Raw genomic sequence first — 20128 nt, forward strand, 5'->3', positions numbered from 1 at the left:
AGCTTTTTTCCAAGTTATCTTGAGAACAGCAGCGCTCAATCTGCACCCCCCACTTCTTGTCAACCCTGGAAGCTTGGAGCTTCACGTCACTGAACGATTTCTCTTTGAGAAGAATAAGGATTCCTCGTCCAGAGAGACCAAGTTATGTTTTAAAATTAAATCCTTTCTTCTTATTGTACTTTAACACTTCTTCAGGTCGTCTGGATCCAAGGCCTTTCACAAAGTGTGGATTACCAGGGTCTTCTTCCAGTCTGTGGCTAGTGTTTTCTCCCTCTTAATGGACTTCTTGGATGAAAAAGGTGTTCAATTTTTGTGAGGTCCAGGGTATCAATCTTTCTTGTACGCTTGGTGCTTATTACATCCTGACTAACAAATAGTTGTCTATCTCAAAGGTATAGAGTATTTTCCTAACATTTCTTCCCTAGCCTTTACTGTTTTCACTTTCACCCTGGGTCAATGGGCAAATGATTTAAACAGGCACTTCACAAGAGTCAAGCGAATGGCCAGTAAGCAGTTGAGGTATGCCATACCGACAGTACACATAAGTAAATAAATACAACCAATCAAACAAAAAGGAAAAAAAAAAAAACCCAAAGTAAAAACAAAAGGCGATATTTCCAAATATCTTCCATCTCCGACGTTGTTGTTGTTGTTGTTGTTGTTGTTGTTGTTGTTGTTGTTGTTGTTACTTTGCCAGAAATATTTTCCAAAAGCTTCAGTATAAAATGTGCACGTCGGGGTGGAAAGACATGGAGGAGGGGAAGGAAGAAATGAACCAGAAAATTTTCCTGTCCCCAGGGAAATGCAGGGAGCGCGCCTTTCAGGCAGAGATGGTTGCTTAACTTCACTTCCCTTTCCTTTTGCTCCTGATTCACAGGTGCGCTTTGGTACCCCGACCCGTAGCCTCAGGGACTTCTTCCGCAGTCCGCCTTGCTCTGCGTCTCTCTGCTCCTGTTTCCGCTACACGGCCAAAGCCGAGCCGAAACTTTTCCCAAACCTGGGAGGCGCTGGGGGGTCTGAAGCCGGACAGCATCACCCACGGAGACTTCCCTGGGAGGGGCGACCACTCGCCGCCACGAGTGGCCATTTGGGTGCAGAGACCTGCCGCTTCAGAGGGTTCAACGGCCAGTTAGCTGACTTTAGGCGGGAAAGGAACAGTCCGGCCGGCCTTGGAACGGGCTTACAGTGGGTTTACTTGCGTGTGTGATTAGAGACAAGTCTGTAGGACAGACATACACGAATTCGGGCGTTGGGGCCCTCGCGGACACGGTACCGAGGCCGGCAGCGGCACCTCTCTGACGTCGGCAGGACTCAGCATCCCGCTCACCTCAAGCTGCGCGCCCAGCAGGCAGGGAGGATTCTCCTCGCAACCAGGGAGCCCGACCATTCCTGGAGTCAACACCGTGTACAGCGTACTCTGCATTTGCTGGGGTGTATGAGAAAGGAGAGGAGGAAGGAAATGGTTTAATGATGCACAGAGTTGATACTGTGTGTGTCCTAGGTACAGATGTTCTAATTTTATTAAAAAAAAAAAAAAAACAAAACCTCACCAAATATGGAAAACATTTCTACTTGATTGTCATGGAAGAAATGTTCACATATTAAGGTATGGGGAAGGCATTCTGGCTTATATATGATTTAGCTAAAATTTTATGACTGTTTTGCGACCTACTAAGCATACTTTGTTCATCTGCTTTATCCATTGACAAAAAAGGGTGCATTGCCAGAACTTAAAATGTCCCTTTTAAAGAGAAAGATAAAATGACTCCTTTCCTGGGACGTCAAAGCTAGTAGCACTTCGCAGGGCTACTTCCGAGGCTAGACTGACTCGCTGTGTACCTGCTGATCCGTCGTTTTCGAAACCTCGAAAGAACGTACCCCGGTCATGTTTGATGTTCTTTGTTCTGACGAGATATTCAACGGTGCTGAAAACCATGCTTCTCTGAAGCAGTTTCTCATAGATGTCTGAGAGGCTGCCTCCTCACAAATAGTCCTCAGTTTGGCTCGAATAAAATTATTTTCTATTTCTATTAAAGATTGTCTATTGATTAATTCCGTCGACAATTGAGGCTAGAAAAGGGGGGCTACCACAGTCACGGAAATGACACTTCCACATCTGAACTACCGGTGCTTCTGCATTCACAGAACACAGCAACTGGGGGGCGGCAGATCATTGGAATTCCGGTTAAAGAAGGCAAATTTCTTGGGCTCTCTACAGGAAACACTGCTCTTGTCCCTGGTGGACTAGGCGCAGTCACACAGTCAGAATGCCTGGGAGTTTCTCAAACTTTTTGCGAGAACTTTAGCTGGATTTTGCTTAGATTAGGTCAGACCAGACCTTAAATGCTGTGACCTTTGTCAAGACAAAAAAATAAAAGGCAGAAAGCGGTATTTCTAAAAGCGTTGACTGTTGCCTAAACATTTCAAAGCTATTTTATTATGTGACCCTTAAGATTATGGCCTGGAATCCTCTCTATGGCCACTCCTTCGTTTTCAGCCTCGTTTCATACCTCACCGCCCCTTTCCCTCCAACCACACTGTCCTGCTTGCAACCAGTCCCTCTTATTTACCATGGGTGTGTGCACATATTACTTGTTCTACTTCAAATACTTTTTTCTATACCTAGTTAACATCTCCTCAACCTTTAAACTTCACCTCCATCATTACACCTTCAGAAGAAATTTTCCTAAAACTTTGTGAATAAAGCTTCACATTTCTGTTAGAGCTGTATACCTCTCTTTTATTTCAAAGGACAAGTAGGCCGGAAAAAACAAATAAATAAAAAGGCAAAGTTGGGATAAGAAAACTTTGCATTCTGGAGTCAAATTTGTGCCATTAAGAACATTACTATACCATGTCTCTCTCTCACCATCAAAGATCCTTTCCTCAAGGCAGTTTCACATTTTGAGGTGTCTCCTTTGACTAATTTGAAAACTGAAATAAACAAATAACCAAATTGTCTAAAGAGAGCATATCTATCTGTTGGAAAGTTATGTGGCGGCAAATCAGTTCCTAAATTCCAACATTCAATGTCAAATACGATTTCTGGAATGTGCGTACCTTTATTGAATTCTTGTCCTCTATTTGTCTTTACCGATTACTTTTGCAGGCTTTTATCCGATGCATGATTTAGCACAGGATTTGGCCATGATTCTCCACCTTAGTGAGTATTACTCTTTTAACACTGAGAGGGAAAGACGTGATTCTTACAACCAAATTTCCACACCAAGTCAATGTTCTCTATTTTATGGCACTTAATTAAAAAGAATACACAGTAGTCATTAATCATCCATGCACACATTATCAGTGCCCAACAGAAGTATGTAAGACAACATGATAAACGTGGAAGCATGGCAGATTAACAGATTGCAAAAATTAGCAGAAGAGCACTCACAGGTGAAAAATTGCTTTAAAGACATGACATTCTACCATATATGTAATGTTTTAAGACTTAAAATTGCTTAATAATCTAAATGCAGAAATGGAAAACAAAGTTGTATTATGTAAAGCAACCACGGATGATGCCAATCTCTGAGAGTCAGCAGTTTTGTACGTACTTCTAACCTCATGACTCGCCCCACGGCTTCTGAAGCCTCATTGAAAAAAACCTACTCGCGCACCACGACCAGGAGGGGCCAGTGGCGCAATGGATAACGCGTCTGACTACGGATCAGAAGATTCTAGGTTCGACTCCTGGCTGGCTCGTTCGCTCCACTTTTCAAACCCAATCTTCTGCACCTTGACACTCAAAGCAGTTCTTAAAGATTTGCTTCCATTCCACTTACTGTGAAGAGTTCCCTGCCTTGACTTTTCTTGTTGCTAGCCCACAATGCAATCTTGCCGGTTGTTGAACTCGGAAAAACTTTCCAAAGGAACGGGATCCACAGTCTAACAGATCGCTAATATGGGGAAACATCACATAGAGAAAACTATACACAGTTTCGGATCAAACACGCTTAAGGGGGGGGGGGGGTGAAGGAGGGGAGAGGAAGAAAGGAAAGAAGGAGAAAGAAAAAGGAAACAATGCGGGTCTACGAGTGTCTTCCTCACCAATGTTATTCCCGTTGGGTTTAACCCCGTACCCCGCCTTGCTATGAGAAAGAAAGGAGGCGCTGACGGAGGAAATGTTAAATCCAGAAAGGCTGGGGTAGTGGGGACAGGATAGCGGAGTTGGTCTTGACCCCTACCCACTGCATTCAGCCCAGAGCTCGTCTCCCAGCACCGCGACCTCCAGAAGGGCGCTGCAAGATCTGCGGTGCGGGTGCGGGTCTGAGAAGCTGACCTGGAGGAGAGGAGATCACGAAAGGATCCCGGACAAAGGTGAAAGAGCCCAGGAAGCCTGACGCTGAAGCAACAGCTGGGCAGTGGTAGCTTTGGGCTGCTGCCACGCTAAACAGATGAGCCCCGCATTCCCTTTCTTTTACCGTTGGGATTCCCGGGAATAGGACACAGTAGAGGAGCCGGGCGAAATCAGTCAAGTAGGAGAAACACACAAATAAAACCAAACGACTTCCTTAAACTCACTCTTTGATCCTAGGAAAGTGTATTGAGGTTCGACAACGTGTGCTTGCCAAGAGGCACTAACAGTGGAAGAAATACATACAACCCTCCCTGAAGCCCCCTTTCATTCGCATTTTTAATCTTTAGCCCGTGCCTGAAGCCGTAATTGGAAAAGGTGTCTAACATGCGGTCAAGCTCAGCAATACAACAGCTAATATTTGTACACATTTCATACACTTTGGAAACACTCGAAGTGGGATAATTACGAACTTCTTGTTATGAGAATTTTCAAACATGCACATAAGAAACAGAACAAGATAATAAATTACCACCAGGCACACAATCACCCAGCTTCAATAATCATCAGTATTCTACCATTTTTAGATTCATCTCCACCTATCCTCACTCCTCTGAATGTTTATTATTATTATTACCTTTAGAGTTCTTTTCTCAGGTAAAATGCACCTGTATCAAAATGCATATATCTCAACTGCAATTCTGAACCATGGATACGCTCATGTAACCCACACTCCTGTGGTGTGTTATACGTAGACCATTCCATCTCCCATAAAGCTCCCTTGGTCCTTCCCAAACCACTTCTACCCATCCCCTCAGAGAAAACCACTGTCCTGATTTCTTTTTCACATTAGTTTTGCCTGTACTAGATGTTCACATGAATGAAATCACAGTGTTTACTCTTTTGTACTCTGTTTGTTTCACTCAACATTATGCCCCTTTGATCACTCAGGTTTTTGCTTCTGTGAGTAATTGATAGCATGCCATTGTATAAATAGATTGCAATATTTTATCCATTCTCATCTTGACAGACAATCGAGTGGTATAGAACGTGTCAATATGCTATGCTATGACATTAGTACGAGCATTACTATGCAATGTTTTTAAATTATCATTATATTTCCCTAAAACAAATACTTAGAATGGCTTATAGACTGGTTGGGTCAAAGGGCAATGTACATACAACTTTAGGAAAAACTATTGAACAGTTCAAATTGCTTACATCAGTTTACAGTCCCACTGACAATACGTGAGGAAGCTGGTTGGTCCACATCCAGCACCAGTGATGGTTTGTTGTGTCAGCATTTCACCCTGAGCCATTCTAGTGAGTGTGTGATGTTATCTCATTTTAGTTTTAATTTGCACTTCTCTAATAACCAATGATGTAGAGCGCTTCTTCTGAACTTGTTGCCCTTTCATATAGCCTTTTTTATGGAATATTTTCTTGAGTCTCTAGTGTGTTGTAATTGAGTTGTCTGCATTTCTATTCTTGAGAGTAGGAGTGTTTTCTATAATCTGGACAAAAGTCCTTTGTCTGATACAAGTATTGGGAAATTTTATTATTGTCTACAGCTTACTTATTTGTTTTCCTGATGATGTTTTTGGTGAGAAGATGTTTTCTTGTAAGAAGACTTTGCCTATTTCCAGGTTGCAAAGATAGTCTCCTTTGTTTTCTTCTAAAGGCATTATAAAGTGAGCTTTCATGTTTTGCTTTGTTTGTCTTGCTTTTTCTGTGTGTATGTGATGTTAAGATAAGGGTGAACAATCACATTATTCAATATAGATATTCATGGGTTGAATAACCCGTATTGAAAAGATCACCTTTCCCATAGAATTATTTTTCCCCTCTTTGTCAAAAAATCAGTTGACTGTGGAAGTGTGGGTCTCTTTCTAGACTCTGTTCTGAGTCTACTGATGTATTTGACAGTCCTTACATGATTCCACAATGGCTTGATTACCATCAATATAGAGGAACTTAGAAGTCAATGAATCAAATGCCTCCAAATCTATCCGTTTTTTTAAAAAGATTATTTTGACTATTCTAGATCCTATACATTTTCCTATTAGTTTTATCATTGTTAATTTCTAGGAAAAACACCTCTGCGATTTTAATTAGTATTTTGTTGAATCTACAGATCAACTGGCTTGAATTGACAAGTGAATATTATTGAGCTCTCCAATCCATGAACATGACGTGGTTTTCCTTTGAATTGAGTACTCTTTACTTTTTCTCAACAGTGGATTGCCATACTCAGTGTTCAGAGTAGGCATGTATTTGCTAAATGCATTCCTAAGTATTTTATACTCCCAACAATGTATTTTAACTTTATTATATTTCCCAATTGTTTTTGAACCGATCTCTGAACACACACAACCCACACACACAATTGATATGAGAATATCCACTTGATCTTCTAGGACACTGACAAGTTCGCTTACAAATATTAGGTAGTTTCCCCCACCCCTCTCCCCTCCTGTAGATCCCTTAGGATATTTCCCGTGTAGAAGGTAATGTTTTCTGAAAATAGAAAGTGTTTTACTCCTCCATTTCCTTCCTATTTCCCCATGCACATTATTTCTATTTCATGCCTTGTTACACTGGCTTGACTGCAAATGCACTGATGAGATCATGTATCAAGAGCAAAAATCCTTGTGTTTTTTCATATGTAGGAGGAATAATATGTAGTTCACAGTAAAGTGTGATATTAGCTATACATTATTTGGGAATGCCCTATATGAGAGTGCAGACATTTGTTTCTGATCCTAGTTTGTTGACAGTGTTTATTATGAATAAGTACTGCATTTTGACAAATGCTTTTTCTCCACCTGTGGAAATACGTCTTTTCTTTTATTCCGTTTATATGATAGGTGACATTGATTGGTTTTTAAACTACACAATTTAATAGGTAAATCAATTTAGGAAATCATTTCAACAAAAGATTAGCATACAAGTATCAATTGATTTTCCTATACAGCAATAGACATCAGGAGAATACATTTTAACACTATACAATTAAGCAGAGCATCAAACACACACACACACACACACACACACACACACACACACACAAAACACAAATACATATGAATACATTTCTTAAAAGCACAAGGCAGTTGGTCACACTGAAAATAAAACATCCCAGAGAGAAATTGTAAAAGACTAAGTAAATGACAAGAGACTCCATACGCGTCTAATGGACGATGCAATAGTATTAATATATTAATTTCCCCAAACTATTGCATACGTTCAGTTAAATCCCAGTCTAACTTCCACCAGGTTTTCTTTGTATTTGACAAAGCTTTTCCCCGTTAAAATTTACACGCAAGGCAACGAGAAAAAGTAAGATAATCTTGAAGAATAAGAACCAGTTTGGAGCATTGACACAAGAGATCAAGATACGCATAAAGTGATCAATATTATCTCAGTGTAGTATTGATTCGAGAATAGACAAAGAGACCAACTGCTTGTAAAAATAGCAGAACGAAAATGCCCTGGGCAAAACAGAGAGGTTCAACAATTACATCGTGAAGAAATAACATCAATAGCATGCTGAGTTTTGAAAAGCAATCTGAGCTCTAAGTCTGAGCTGGAAAGGTGTAAGCACCTGGGATGGTGGTGAGGAGTAAAAGCGGTAGCTCTGGCCCTGGCCAGTACGGGGGTCGAACCCGCGACCTTGGCGTTATTAGCACCACGCTCTAACCAACTGAGCTAACCGGCCGAGGTGCTGTAGTTATCTTTCTATTTCCGCTTTTAATCGCTATTTCCCGCTGTACCTCTTGGGAGCAAAACCAACAACTTCCACAGCCGACTAACCTCACTCAACGGGAAACTTCGCCTTCCTCAAACTCTGCCAGTGCGACCCCAAAACACTCCGAAACATGCCCTCCCCCTCCAGGGACGCTTCCCTCCTTTCTCCTCCCTCCCGGGGAAACACGCAACAAACGCAAAGCTTCTCGAAGGTTCGAGATCGCAGCCAGCACAGCGGGAGCCTCCGCAGGCCTCGGACCACTCAGCTCCTGCTCCCACCGAGCACATTCTCCTACCCTCCGCAAGGAAAGTCCGGGCACATCTGCTTTCTTCGGGCTGCAAGAAGTGCGCTACTGGTGCACTGAACACTATCCAAAACTGCTGGACCAATCTAGGGAAGATCCAAGGTCAAAGAGACACGTTCTATGCTCATGGACGAAGAAATATAGTAAGGATGAAATGAAACTCTTCTCCAAATGTTCCTCTAAATTCAATTTAATCCTTATCAAAATCTCAGCTGGGCATTTCTTCATCCTTAAAAATTTTTTTTTTAAAGTTTTCGGCTCATTGAAAAATCTATCTTAAAATTCATATGGAAATGCAAAAGCCCTAAGAAAGCAGAAACAGACTTGAAAAAAGAGAACGGAACTGTAGGGTTTACACTTCCTGATTTGAAAGCTTTGTCTAGTCAGCCAGACTGCGGTACTGGCAAGAAGGATAGACGTACAGATAACAGAGCAGAATTGAGAGTCTAGAGAGAAGCACCTACATCTACTGTCAGTTGATTTTCAACAAAAGTGCCGAGACCATTCAGTAAGGGAAGGCATGGTCTTTTCAACAAATAGTGCAGGGAAGAGTTGGGTACTCGTGCGTAAAATCATCAATTCACATCACCTCAAGTTAACACAGATTTGCTTTGAGCTAATTTTGTAACTAACTTTTGTAAATTAACAAAAATAAATCCAAAATGGATCCCAGATGTAAATGTAAGATGCAAAAACTATGACCCTCTTTGAAGAAAACATAGGAATACTTTTCCCTAAACCTTGGAATAGACAACTATTTCTGAGATGCCATACCAAGAACGTGTAAAAGACAAAACTGTAAATTGAACTCCATCAGGATTTAAAACATTTGCACTGCAAAAGACATCATCGTAGAAAGTGGAAAGGCAGGCAGCAGAGTGGGAGAAAATATTTGCCAGTCAAAATTCAGTTAAGGACTTGGATCCATAATCTGTAAAGAACACTTACCACTCAATAGTGAGAAAACAAATAACCCAAATTAAGAAATGGGCAACAGATTTTAATACACATGTCACCAAAGAATATATATGACCGTCCACAAAGCGCGTGGAAAGATGCTCGACATCATTAGTCGTTAGGGAATTGCAGAAGAAAATCTCAGTGAGACGCTGCTTCACACTCAAAACTGACTTTGTACGTAAATGATGGTATCTCTAATAGCAATTATGGCACCTCAACGACGTTAATAGCAGCAGCGAGTTTAGTCTGACTCTGGTTGATCAGTGTTCAGCTGGCACAGAATTGAGGACAGAGGGGACAAGAAAGGACTGCCTGGCGGACCAGTCGGCATTTCCCCTCTCCCGTCCCTCAGTTTCTATCGGTCCTGCCCTGCCTGGCACAGAACTCGGAGCAACTCCCTGAGGTCACGTGCACCGAATCCCGGTTACTTTTCTGGGATCATTTTCTGGCACCCACGAAATGGTGATCACAGAGCTTCCTAAGGTCAGATAAACCCACGTAGGACAAAATCGAGCAATTTTCAGACATCTGTTATACCCGGAGACTGCCTTAAGATCTCCGTCCTGCCTTTGGAAAGGAATTGCTCGCTTAAGCGGAGTATTTGCCTGGTGCGACTCATTGACTCAGTATTACTGATCTCAATAGAAGAGTGCAGTAACCTTGATCATTTCCCGGAAGAAAAGATCAGTTCAACGTTGCCGAACCCGGGCTAGCTAGCCAAGAAGTCTCTTCTCTCTTAGACGCCAGAGGCGGGAAAAAAATGACAATAGCCGAGCCACGCACAGTTTCCGTAGTGTAGTGGTTATCACGTTCGCCTCACACGCGAAAGGTCCCCGGTTCGAAACCGGGCGGAAACATCGCTCCCCTCCGGGCTTCGTATTTTAAAGTTGTCCTCAACCGCCCAGGCAGGTAGACCAGAAGGCGCCCGAACGCCCGCCAAGTCTCACGCGGAGGGAGACCTGGGCGACTCCGCCACGATCGAAAATCAGACCTGTCGGAGTATCTTTCGGCCACCGGATGCCATCTTCTTTGCGTGAGCCTTGACTCACCTGTAGTTCAGGGGCTGATTGCCAGTCATTTGCAGGACCCCAAATACCTCCACGGACTTCCGGGCCCTTAGCGCCGCAGCTTCAAAATCTTAAGCTGCCCCTTTCCAGTCCAGGAATACGACTTAAAACCGATGTTCTTTCCTCCCTCCTTTGCTTTCGGTTTTCTTTTGAGAGAACGCGTCTCATTCTTTTCATTAAGGGTAGGAAGCAACAACAACAAATTCTCCTAAGAAACAACCAACAATTATTTGGAACTTAACGCTTTATAAAGAGGGGAGCGGGGGGGGGGGGGGCGTTTTTTTAGGGAAAGAAGAAAAAAATCAACGAAAACTGTCCACTCGCCGCGGGCCGGTTAGCTCAGTTGGTTAGAGCGTGGTGCTAATAACGCCAAGGTCGCGGGTTCGATCCCCGTACGGGCCACTCCTTTTGGTCACCTCCAGAAGAAGGCTGTTAGCTGTCTTCGGAGGTTACTTCTCTGGTCTTTGTGGGGAGTCTTCCCACAGCCTTGGTACTTTCCCTACCTGCATGCGCTGATCAGTATCAAGCTCACCGTGGACTTCTTTCTGCAGTTGCCTCTTATCACAGCTCTCTCCTTTCGCGTACTCTTGTCCTGCCGACTCTAGCTGTCTTGTTCTCCTGGACTATCTGCTCTTTCTCATCAACTCAGGGAGTTCACCAGCCTCCGCCTGGGCACTGGGGCCGGGAAACTCTCCCAAGGCAGTAAGAACCAGGGTGTGCAAGCCTACCTTTCTCTCCCCGCCATCCCCCACCCGTCTCCCTCTCCCTCTCTCCCTCTCTCCCTCTCTCTCTTTTCCTCCCTCCCTCCCTCCCTCCCTCCCTTCCTTCCTTCCTTCCTTCCTTCCTTCCTTCCTTCCTTCCTTCCTTCCTTCCTTCCTTCCTTTCTCTTTGTTTCTCTTGTTTGCTTGCTTGCTTGCTTGCTTCTTGCTTTCCTGTCACGGATTATCATACTTCTTTGCCTGAAGTTTGGTGTCTGGAAAATTGTTGTTTCATCTGTTTTGTCAGGTTTTGGCTCTTTGAGGCAGGAGGCTATGTACTGATCTTTATGATTTCGTTTCAAGCAGAGAGAGGCAGGTTGGGTAGTTCAGCGGCCTATCTTAGGGCAGTTGGCATCGCCTTTCTGGGAAACGTGGGGCCTCGTGTGGGTGCTGGTTAGATGGTCTTCTCTGGGTTGTGTGTGTGTGTGTATGTGCGCGCGCGCGCGCGAGCCAGGGCTGGTTGGGGGAGAGGAGGGCGCTTGTGGGAGAGCAGGGCTTGAGTCCAAAAGTCCAGAGGCGCCAATGCAACCAAAACGGACATTCAAGTCTCTGCCCGGAAGGCAGACTGAGGGTGGGAATTTTCTGATGAGGAGATGGGAACCTTGCAGTATGTGGGACCCGCGCACTTTCTAAAGTCGCTGCCATGCCGCCACCTGCGGGGCAAGTCACCTACCCGCTCCATCAGTACCTCGGCGTGAGTGAATTCCGGTGGTCCTCCTTGGTGGTCTGGTGATGAGTGCCACTCGGCACAGCCTCAGGGGCTCGACTGGATGAATCAGTGGGGCCGGCCCAGCACCTGAGTCCACCAGAGCGCCCTGGCTCAGTCCTTCCTTCCCTTGCTGCCTCTAGGCTCCGCTCTCGCTCTCGCTCTCGCTCTCTGTCTCTCCCCCTCCGTCTCTCCTTTCCATCAGGTTGTTCCATCTCTGTGGTACCCTTTTCCAATACTATATTAAAGTATACTTTAGATACCTTCAAGTGTAAAGATCTTAAGCGTAGATTGAGCTCGATAACTTCACCTGTGTAGGGTACTCCCGCGTGTCCGCCGCCCAGATCGAGATTGAGAACATTCCCGTTAGTCCAGAAAACTGCCTTGTGTCCCCTCACCAGTCTATATTGCATCCTGAAAACTAATCCTTTTCTGATTTCTAGCACCAGATAGTCTGCCTGCTCTTGAATTTCATATAGGTGAAACCATGTAGTATAACCTATGGTGAGGCTTTTTTTTTCCCCCAACATGATATTTTTGAGACTTATTTGAGTCCTTACACGACAGTAATTCAGAGAAGTTTGCTCTTGATGCTGGGAAATTTAGTTTAGAAACGAACAAAAATCCATCGGTGCAAGGAAAGATGACCCAGCGCATGACCTTCATAGGAGGACAAAAGCAGCGCCGTGCGCCGTCCTCTCAGCAGAGTGGCGCAGCGGGAGCGTGCTGGGCCCATAACCCAGAGGTCGATGGATCGAAACCATTCTCTGCTAGGGTGTCTATTTCTGTAACACCTTGTTTCTCTCTCCAGGATTACAAGATATCCTCTGTTATTTCTCACTAAAATATCACTTGTGGGAATTAACCAACTTTAGAGTTGAGCCTTTAGTAATTTACTATACCAGTCCTAAGTAATACGGTCATGAAATGTCACAATGACCTAGTAGTTCGCTTGAAGTTCCTCCCACGTAGCAAAACTGTCAGTTTGAGTTAGAACCTAATGAAAGCAATTATGAATTGTAAACTACTGAAAAATAGAATTTTATGAGCTCATAGTGATAATAAATACATAAATAAATGAAGATTGAGTGAAGGCTCTTGCTTGCATAGAATGCCAAAGGGGAGACCTATAAATGTGAAGAGAATATTGAAGTTGAAATATCATCATTGTGTAACCATCGTAGGAAGACTTATTCAGTTAAGAATTATCATTGGATGTCAAATCTGCAGTATCATTTTGGTGAAGAGCAAGATATTCGTGTAATCTTAAGAATTCTCATAAGTTGCAAGAGGGAAATGTATATACATGTGTCACCTTGACTGCATGATCAGAATTAACCCCATTAATGAGGGACAAAGGACATTGAGTGCCTATAGATCTGAAACTCTGGAGGAGATAATATCACTTAAATGGTATTCTGGCTAGGGTTACACAGCCTGAACCTAGTTGTAAGAGGGAAAAAAATCACAAAAAACCCAAATGAGGAGTCTCCATCTCCTTCTTATTTTTCATGTGAGCAACTTGTGTATTCTTCAAAAATTTCAATATCATACTATACAAAGAGAAGCTGTGGAGATGTTCCAGATTAAAAGAGACCAAAGACTAAAAGGATATGGACAACTAATGCAATGCCTAATCCTAGATAGAATCTTGTATTGGAGAGGGGAAAATGCTGCAAAGTACATTTTCTGGTTAATTGACAAAATTCAAATAGAGGTGAGAGTTTTTTTTTTTTTTTAAATCATGCTATTATCAAATGTACTAAACTCATTATACTGTCATTACATATAAAGAATATCCTTATTTTAGGAGATACTCACTTAAATATTTAAGAATAAAGGACCAAGATACATATTTACTCTGAAATGGTTCTGAAAAAAATAGAGAATTATACAGATACAGAGATGGAGGAATATGATTTAAATTTTAATAGATGAATTCCAATAAAAGGTATGTTGTTGGTTTTTGTACTATACTTATTCTTGCAAATTTTCTATAAATTAAGCTATTTCCAAATAAAAAGTTTGACTCTTTTAATAGAAATTTGAAAAATTAAAAAGAATAATGTAATGAACTCAGGTTCCCACCAGCCACCTTAAACAATCAGTAATGTTTTGTCAGTGTTGTTTCTTCTACTACTCCCTCATTACCAATTAACACTTTGAAACAAAGTCAAGACAGGAAGTGCCAAAGCGATTTACTGTGATGAAAAGTAAGAATTATTCCGACTCGAGGAAATGAAGATGATATGCAAAGTTCTGTCAATTGTTCAGAGAATAGCCAAGGTCCGAGCAAAATCTTGCCTCTGAAATTTGCACCACAATGTAATGAAAGGGAGGGTTTGCGCCTTGAAGACACCTTCCCTAAATGTCCCCAAGGGGTCAAGGCCACATAACATCCAAGTGTGGGATGTGGTAAGACAAGTAGCAAATCGTGCTCTAAGACAATTACACGCAGCGACATGAAAGAACATTGAAGGAAATGAAACTACCTAACCGAAGGGAGAGGAAGGTGGGAGGAAGTGAAGCAGGAAAGTCGTATAATGTACAATTCTTTTGTAAGCCTAAGTAATTCTACTACTTTCCTCAGCTGAATGAAGACAGAAAAAAATCACATCTCTTCTTCTGGAAGGCTCGACGAGGATGGGATTCGAACCCACGCGTGCAGAGCACAATGGATTAGCAGTCCATCGCCTTAACCACTCGGCCACCTCGTCCCACTGGAAACACTTTCTTTTTAATAATTTTTAAAGTATTACTTGTGCAACTTTCCTGTTTCACTTCCTCCCATGATTCTTTCTTCGGTCAGGTAATTTCATTTCCTTCTCAACTATCCTAGTGTTCTTGCACTTCTGGCTGTGTAATTGCTCTACTCTTTTCTTCTTTTAAATCTCTGTCCACTTTTGATGCACCATTTACTGCTTTTCCCTACATTTTACTACACCCCTACACGTAGATGTGATGCGGCCTCGACCTTCTGGTAGCTTAGGGAAGGTGTGTTCATGGAACACACCCTCCCTCCCATTACACTGTGGCACGAAAGGAGTCAAGGTTTTGGTCAGACTGGCTACTTCTCTGAACAATTTTGAGGGTAAATAGACAAAATAAATAGAAGAACATTGGTTTGGTGGACCTCTAAATAAGAACATCGTCAAAGTCACAAAGTGAAAGAACAAAACATGTCCCTCCACTCCCCCACCATCACCTTATTTCTACTTTTCCATTTGAGTTTTTAAATTCTCATTACTTAGGGTGCTTGTTGTGTGGAGCTTGTATTTCCTGTCATATTGCAAGGACTCCTTAAAGAGTACTTTAACTAAAAACTTTTCCTCAACAGACTTTAAAATTTTTTTTCTCTAAGACTTCCGTGTGTTTCCGCACCCCCCGCCCCCGCAACCGAGTTTCTCAGTAGGATCCTGATGCACAAAAATTTTTATCTGAACATATTCTTTTCATTTTCTCCTGTCATTTTTCATTTAACTTCTTTACTTCTGTTTGTCCCATAAAGTTCATGAGGATGGTGTTTTCATGGTAATTGCCACATACATTTTGACAAGTCATGCATAGGAGTGAAAAAAGAAATGACTGAAAGTAGGAGACTCGCTACCAAGTAAAAATGGAATATGGTCGTCAGGCAGAAATCAATAAAAATGTTTTCCTTTCGAGAGTAAAATAAAATCCTAACTGGAGACAAGCGTGTATTTTATCCACTGGAAGAAATAATGCTGATCATTGGAAATTAAGGGTAAATTTGTCACTTCTTCCTGACTAAGAGATTTACTTCCCTTTTGAAATGAGTGATAAAGGCAGATTTTACTCCTTCCCTAATTCTTCCGAGAAAGAGAGAGAGAGAGGGACTCAGAGACAGAGACAGAGACAGAGACAGAGAGACAGAGGAGAGCGCGAGAGAGAGCAAGGAAAGCAAAGGAAAATGCTTGTCGGTGACAAAAGACTTCATTAACTATATCGTGGGCCCGCGTTGGGAAAGAGAAACAAGGTGTTACAGAAAAGACACCCTAGCAGAGAATGGTTTCGATCCATCGACCTCTGGGTTATGGGCCCAGCACGCTCCCGCTGCGCCACTCTGCTGAGAGGACGGCGCACGGCGCTGCTTTTGTCCTCCTATGAAGGTCATGCGCTGGGTCATCTTTCCTTGCACCGATGGATTTTTGTTCGTTTCTAAACTAAATTTCCCAGCATCAAGAGCAAACTTCTCTGAATTACTGTCGTGTAAGGACTCAAATAAGTCTCAAAAATATCATGTTGGGGGAAAAAAAAAGCCTCACCATAGGTTATACTACATGGTTTCACCTATATGAAATTCAAGAGCAGGCAGACTATCTGGTGCTAGAAATCAGAAAAGGATTAGTTTTCAGGATGCAATATAGACTGGTGAGGGGACACAAGGCAGTTTTCTGGACTAACGGGAATGTTCTCAATCTCGATCTGGGCGGCGGACACGCGGGAGTACCCTACACAGGTGAAGTTATCGAGCTCAATCTACGCTTAAGATCTTTACACTTGAAGGTATCTAAAGTATACTTTAATATAGTATTGGAAAAGGGTACCACAGAGATGGAACAACCTGATGGAAAGGAGAGACGGAGGGGGAGAGACAGAGAGCGAGAGCGAGAGCGAGAGCGGAGCCTAGAGGCAGCAAGGGAAGGAAGGACTGAGCCAGGGCGCTCTGGTGGACTCAGGTGCTGGGCCGGCCCCACTGATTCATCCAGTCGAGCCCCTGAGGCTGTGCCGAGTGGCACTCATCACCAGACCACCAAGGAGGACCACCGGAATTCACTCACGCCGAGGTACTGATGGAGCGGGTAGGTGACTTGCCCCGCAGGTGGCGGCATGGCAGCGACTTTAGAAAGTGCGCGGGTCCCACATACTGCAAGGTTCCCATCTCCTCATCAGAAAATTCCCACCCTCAGTCTGCCTTCCGGGCAGAGACTTGAATGTCCGTTTTGGTTGCATTGGCGCCTCTGGACTTTTGGACTCAAGCCCTGCTCTCCCACAAGCGCCCTCCTCTCCCCCAACCAGCCCTGGCTCGCGCGCGCGCGCGCACATACACACACACACACAACCCAGAGAAGACCATCTAACCAGCACCCACACGAGGCCCCACGTTTCCCAGAAAGGCGATGCCAACTGCCCTAAGATAGGCCGCTGAACTACCCAACCTGCCTCTCTCTGCTTGAAACGAAATCATAAAGATCAGTACATAGCCTCCTGCCTCAAAGAGCCAAAACCTGACAAAACAGATGAAACAACAATTTTCCAGACACCAAACTTCAGGCAAAGAAGTATGATAATCCGTGACAGGAAAGCAAGAAGCAAGCAAGCAAGCAAGCAAACAAGAGAAACAAAGAGAAAGGAAGGAAGGAAGGAAGGAAGGAAGGAAGGAAGGAAGGAAGGAAGGAAGGAAGGAAGGAAGGAAGGGAGGGAGGGAGGGAGGGAGGGAGGGAAAGAGAGAGAGGAGAGAGGGAGAGAGGGAGAGGGAGACGGGTGGGGGATGGCGGGGAGAGAAAGGTAGGCTTGCACACCCTGGTTCTTACTGCCTTGGGAGAGTTTCCCGGCCCCAGTGCCCAGGCGGAGGCTGGTGAACTCCCTGAGTTGATGAGAAAGAGCAGATAGTCCAGGAGAACAAGACAGCTAGAGTCGGCAGGACAAGAGTACGCGAAAGGAGAGAGCTGTGATAAGAGGCAACTGCAGAAAGAAGTCCACGGTGAGCTTGATACTGATCAGCGCATGCAGGTAGGGAAAGTACCAAGGCTGTGGGAAGACTCCCCACAAAGACCAGAGAAGTAACCTCCGAAGACAGCTAACAGCCTTCTTCTGGAGGTGACCAAAAGGAGTGGCCCGTACGGGGATCGAACCCGCGACCTTGGCGTTATTAGCACCACGCTCTAACCAACTGAGCTAACCGGCCCGCGGCGAGTGGACAGTTTTCGTTGATTTTTTTCTTCTTTCCCTAAAAAACGCCCCCCCCCCCCCGCTCCCCTCTTTATAAAGCGTTAAGTTCCAAATAATTGTTGGTTGTTTCTTAGGAGAATTTGTTGTTGTTGCTTCCTACCCTTAATGAAAAGAATGAGACGCGTTCTCTCAAAAGAAAACCGAAAGCAAAGGAGGGAGGAAAGAACATCGGTTTTAAGTCGTATTCCTGGACTGGAAAGGGGCAGCTTAAGATTTTGAAGCTGCGGCGCTAAGGGCCCGGAAGTCCGTGGAGGTATTTGGGGTCCTGCAAATGACTGGCAATCAGCCCCTGAACTACAGGTGAGTCAAGGCTCACGCAAAGAAGATGGCATCCGGTGGCCGAAAGATACTCCGACAGGTCTGATTTTCGATCGTGGCGGAGTCGCCCAGGTCTCCCTCCGCGTGAGACTTGGCGGGCGTTCGGGCGCCTTCTGGTCTACCTGCCTGGGCGGTTGAGGACAACTTTAAAATACGAAGCCCGGAGGGGAGCGATGTTTCCGCCCGGTTTCGAACCGGGGACCTTTCGCGTGTGAGGCGAACGTGATAACCACTACACTACGGAAACTGTGCGTGGCTCGGCTATTGTCATTTTTTTCCCGCCTCTGGCGTCTAAGAGAGAAGAGACTTCTTGGCTAGCTAGCCCGGGTTCGGCAACGTTGAACTGATCTTTTCTTCCGGGAAATGATCAAGGTTACTGCACTCTTCTATTGAGATCAGTAATACTGAGTCAATGAGTCGCACCAGGCAAATACTCCGCTTAAGCGAGCAATTCCTTTCCAAAGGCAGGACGGAGATCTTAAGGCAGTCTCCGGGTATAACAGATGTCTGAAAATTGCTCGATTTTGTCCTACGTGGGTTTATCTGACCTTAGGAAGCTCTGTGATCACCATTTCGTGGGTGCCAGAAAATGATCCCAGAAAAGTAACCGGGATTCGGTGCACGTGACCTCAGGGAGTTGCTCCGAGTTCTGTGCCAGGCAGGGCAGGACCGATAGAAACTGAGGGACGGGAGAGGGGAAATGCCGACTGGTCCGCCAGGCAGTCCTTTCTTGTCCCCTCTGTCCTCAATTCTGTGCCAGCTGAACACTGATCAACCAGAGTCAGACTAAACTCGCTGCTGCTATTAACGTCGTTGAGGTGCCATAATTGCTATTAGAGATACCATCATTTACGTACAAAGTCAGTTTTGAGTGTGAAGCAGCGTCTCACTGAGATTTTCTTCTGCAATTCCCTAACGACTAATGATGTCGAGCATCTTTCCACGCGCTTTGTGGACGGTCATATATATTCTTTGGTGACATGTGTATTAAAATCTGTTGCCCATTTCTTAATTTGGGTTATTTGTTTTCTCACTATTGAGTGGTAAGTGTTCTTTACAGATTATGGATCCAAGTCCTTAACTGAATTTTGACTGGCAAATATTTTCTCCCACTCTGCTGCCTGCCTTTCCACTTTCTACGATGATGTCTTTTGCAGTGCAAATGTTTTAAATCCTGATGGAGTTCAATTTACAGTTTTGTCTTTTACACGTTCTTGGTATGGCATCTCAGAAATAGTTGTCTATTCCAAGGTTTAGGGAAAAGTATTCCTATGTTTTCTTCAAAGAGGGTCATAGTTTTTGCATCTTACATTTACATCTGGGATCCATTTTGGATTTATTTTTGTTAATTTACAAAAGTTAGTTACAAAATTAGCTCAAAGCAAATCTGTGTTAACTTGAGGTGATGTGAATTGATGATTTTACGCACGAGTACCCAACTCTTCCCTGCACTATTTGTTGAAAAGACCATGCCTTCCCTTACTGAATGGTCTCGGCACTTTTGTTGAAAATCAACTGACAGTAGATGTAGGTGCTTCTCTCTAGACTCTCAATTCTGCTCTGTTATCTGTACGTCTATCCTTCTTGCCAGTACCGCAGTCTGGCTGACTAGACAAAGCTTTCAAATCAGGAAGTGTAAACCCTACAGTTCCGTTCTCTTTTTTCAAGTCTGTTTCTGCTTTCTTAGGGCTTTTGCATTTCCATATGAATTTTAAGATAGATTTTTCAATGAGCCGAAAACTTTAAAAAAAAAAATTTTTAAGGATGAAGAAATGCCCAGCTGAGATTTTGATAAGGATTAAATTGAATTTAGAGGAACATTTGGAGAAGAGTTTCATTTCATCCTTACTATATTTCTTCGTCCATGAGCATAGAACGTGTCTCTTTGACCTTGGATCTTCCCTAGTTTGGTCCAGCAGTTTTGGGTAGTGTTCAGTGCACCAGTAGCGCACTTCTTGCAGCCCGAAGAAAGCAGATGTGCCCGGACTTTCCTTGCG

The 20128-nt window shown here is 43.8% G+C and overlaps 1 protein-coding gene and 9 non-coding genes across 10 annotated transcripts in view; 5 read left to right on the forward strand and 5 right to left on the reverse strand.

The window, feature by feature from the left end:
- Positions 1–1900, forward strand: part of PRSS16 (serine protease 16) — a 55915-nt gene extending 54015 nt beyond the window's left edge. Inside the window, exon 6 of the mRNA XM_032463374.1 lies at positions 878–1900. Coding sequence (XP_032319265.1) covers positions 878–1207 — 330 coding nt within the window. The 3' untranslated portion in view covers positions 1208–1900. The remainder of the gene's footprint in view (positions 1–877) is intronic.
- A 1732-nt stretch (positions 1901–3632) lies between these two features.
- On the forward strand, positions 3633–3705 carry TRNAR-ACG. Its single transcript has one exon. It is a non-coding gene; the product is annotated as a tRNA-Arg (tRNA).
- Positions 3706–7941: 4236 nt separating this feature from the next.
- TRNAI-AAU lies at positions 7942–8015 on the reverse strand. Its single transcript has one exon. It is a non-coding gene; the product is annotated as a tRNA-Ile (tRNA).
- Positions 8016–10093: 2078 nt separating this feature from the next.
- TRNAV-CAC lies at positions 10094–10166 on the forward strand. The gene has a single exon. It is a non-coding gene; the product is annotated as a tRNA-Val (tRNA).
- A 538-nt stretch (positions 10167–10704) lies between these two features.
- TRNAI-AAU lies at positions 10705–10778 on the forward strand. The gene has a single exon. It is a non-coding gene; the product is annotated as a tRNA-Ile (tRNA).
- Positions 10779–12541: 1763 nt separating this feature from the next.
- TRNAM-CAU lies at positions 12542–12613 on the forward strand. Its single transcript has one exon. It is a non-coding gene; the product is annotated as a tRNA-Met (tRNA).
- Positions 12614–14475: 1862 nt separating this feature from the next.
- On the reverse strand, positions 14476–14557 carry TRNAS-GCU. Its single transcript has one exon. It is a non-coding gene; the product is annotated as a tRNA-Ser (tRNA).
- A 1300-nt stretch (positions 14558–15857) lies between these two features.
- Positions 15858–15929, reverse strand: TRNAM-CAU. Its single transcript has one exon. It is a non-coding gene; the product is annotated as a tRNA-Met (tRNA).
- A 1766-nt stretch (positions 15930–17695) lies between these two features.
- TRNAI-AAU lies at positions 17696–17769 on the reverse strand. Its single transcript has one exon. It is a non-coding gene; the product is annotated as a tRNA-Ile (tRNA).
- A 536-nt stretch (positions 17770–18305) lies between these two features.
- TRNAV-CAC lies at positions 18306–18378 on the reverse strand. The gene has a single exon. It is a non-coding gene; the product is annotated as a tRNA-Val (tRNA).
- Positions 18379–20128: the final 1750 nt, after the last annotated feature.

The sequence above is a fragment of the Camelus ferus genome, chromosome 20, assembly GCF_009834535.1.
Source record: "Camelus ferus isolate YT-003-E chromosome 20, BCGSAC_Cfer_1.0, whole genome shotgun sequence".
NCBI classification, from domain to species: domain Eukaryota; kingdom Metazoa; phylum Chordata; class Mammalia; order Artiodactyla; family Camelidae; genus Camelus; species Camelus ferus.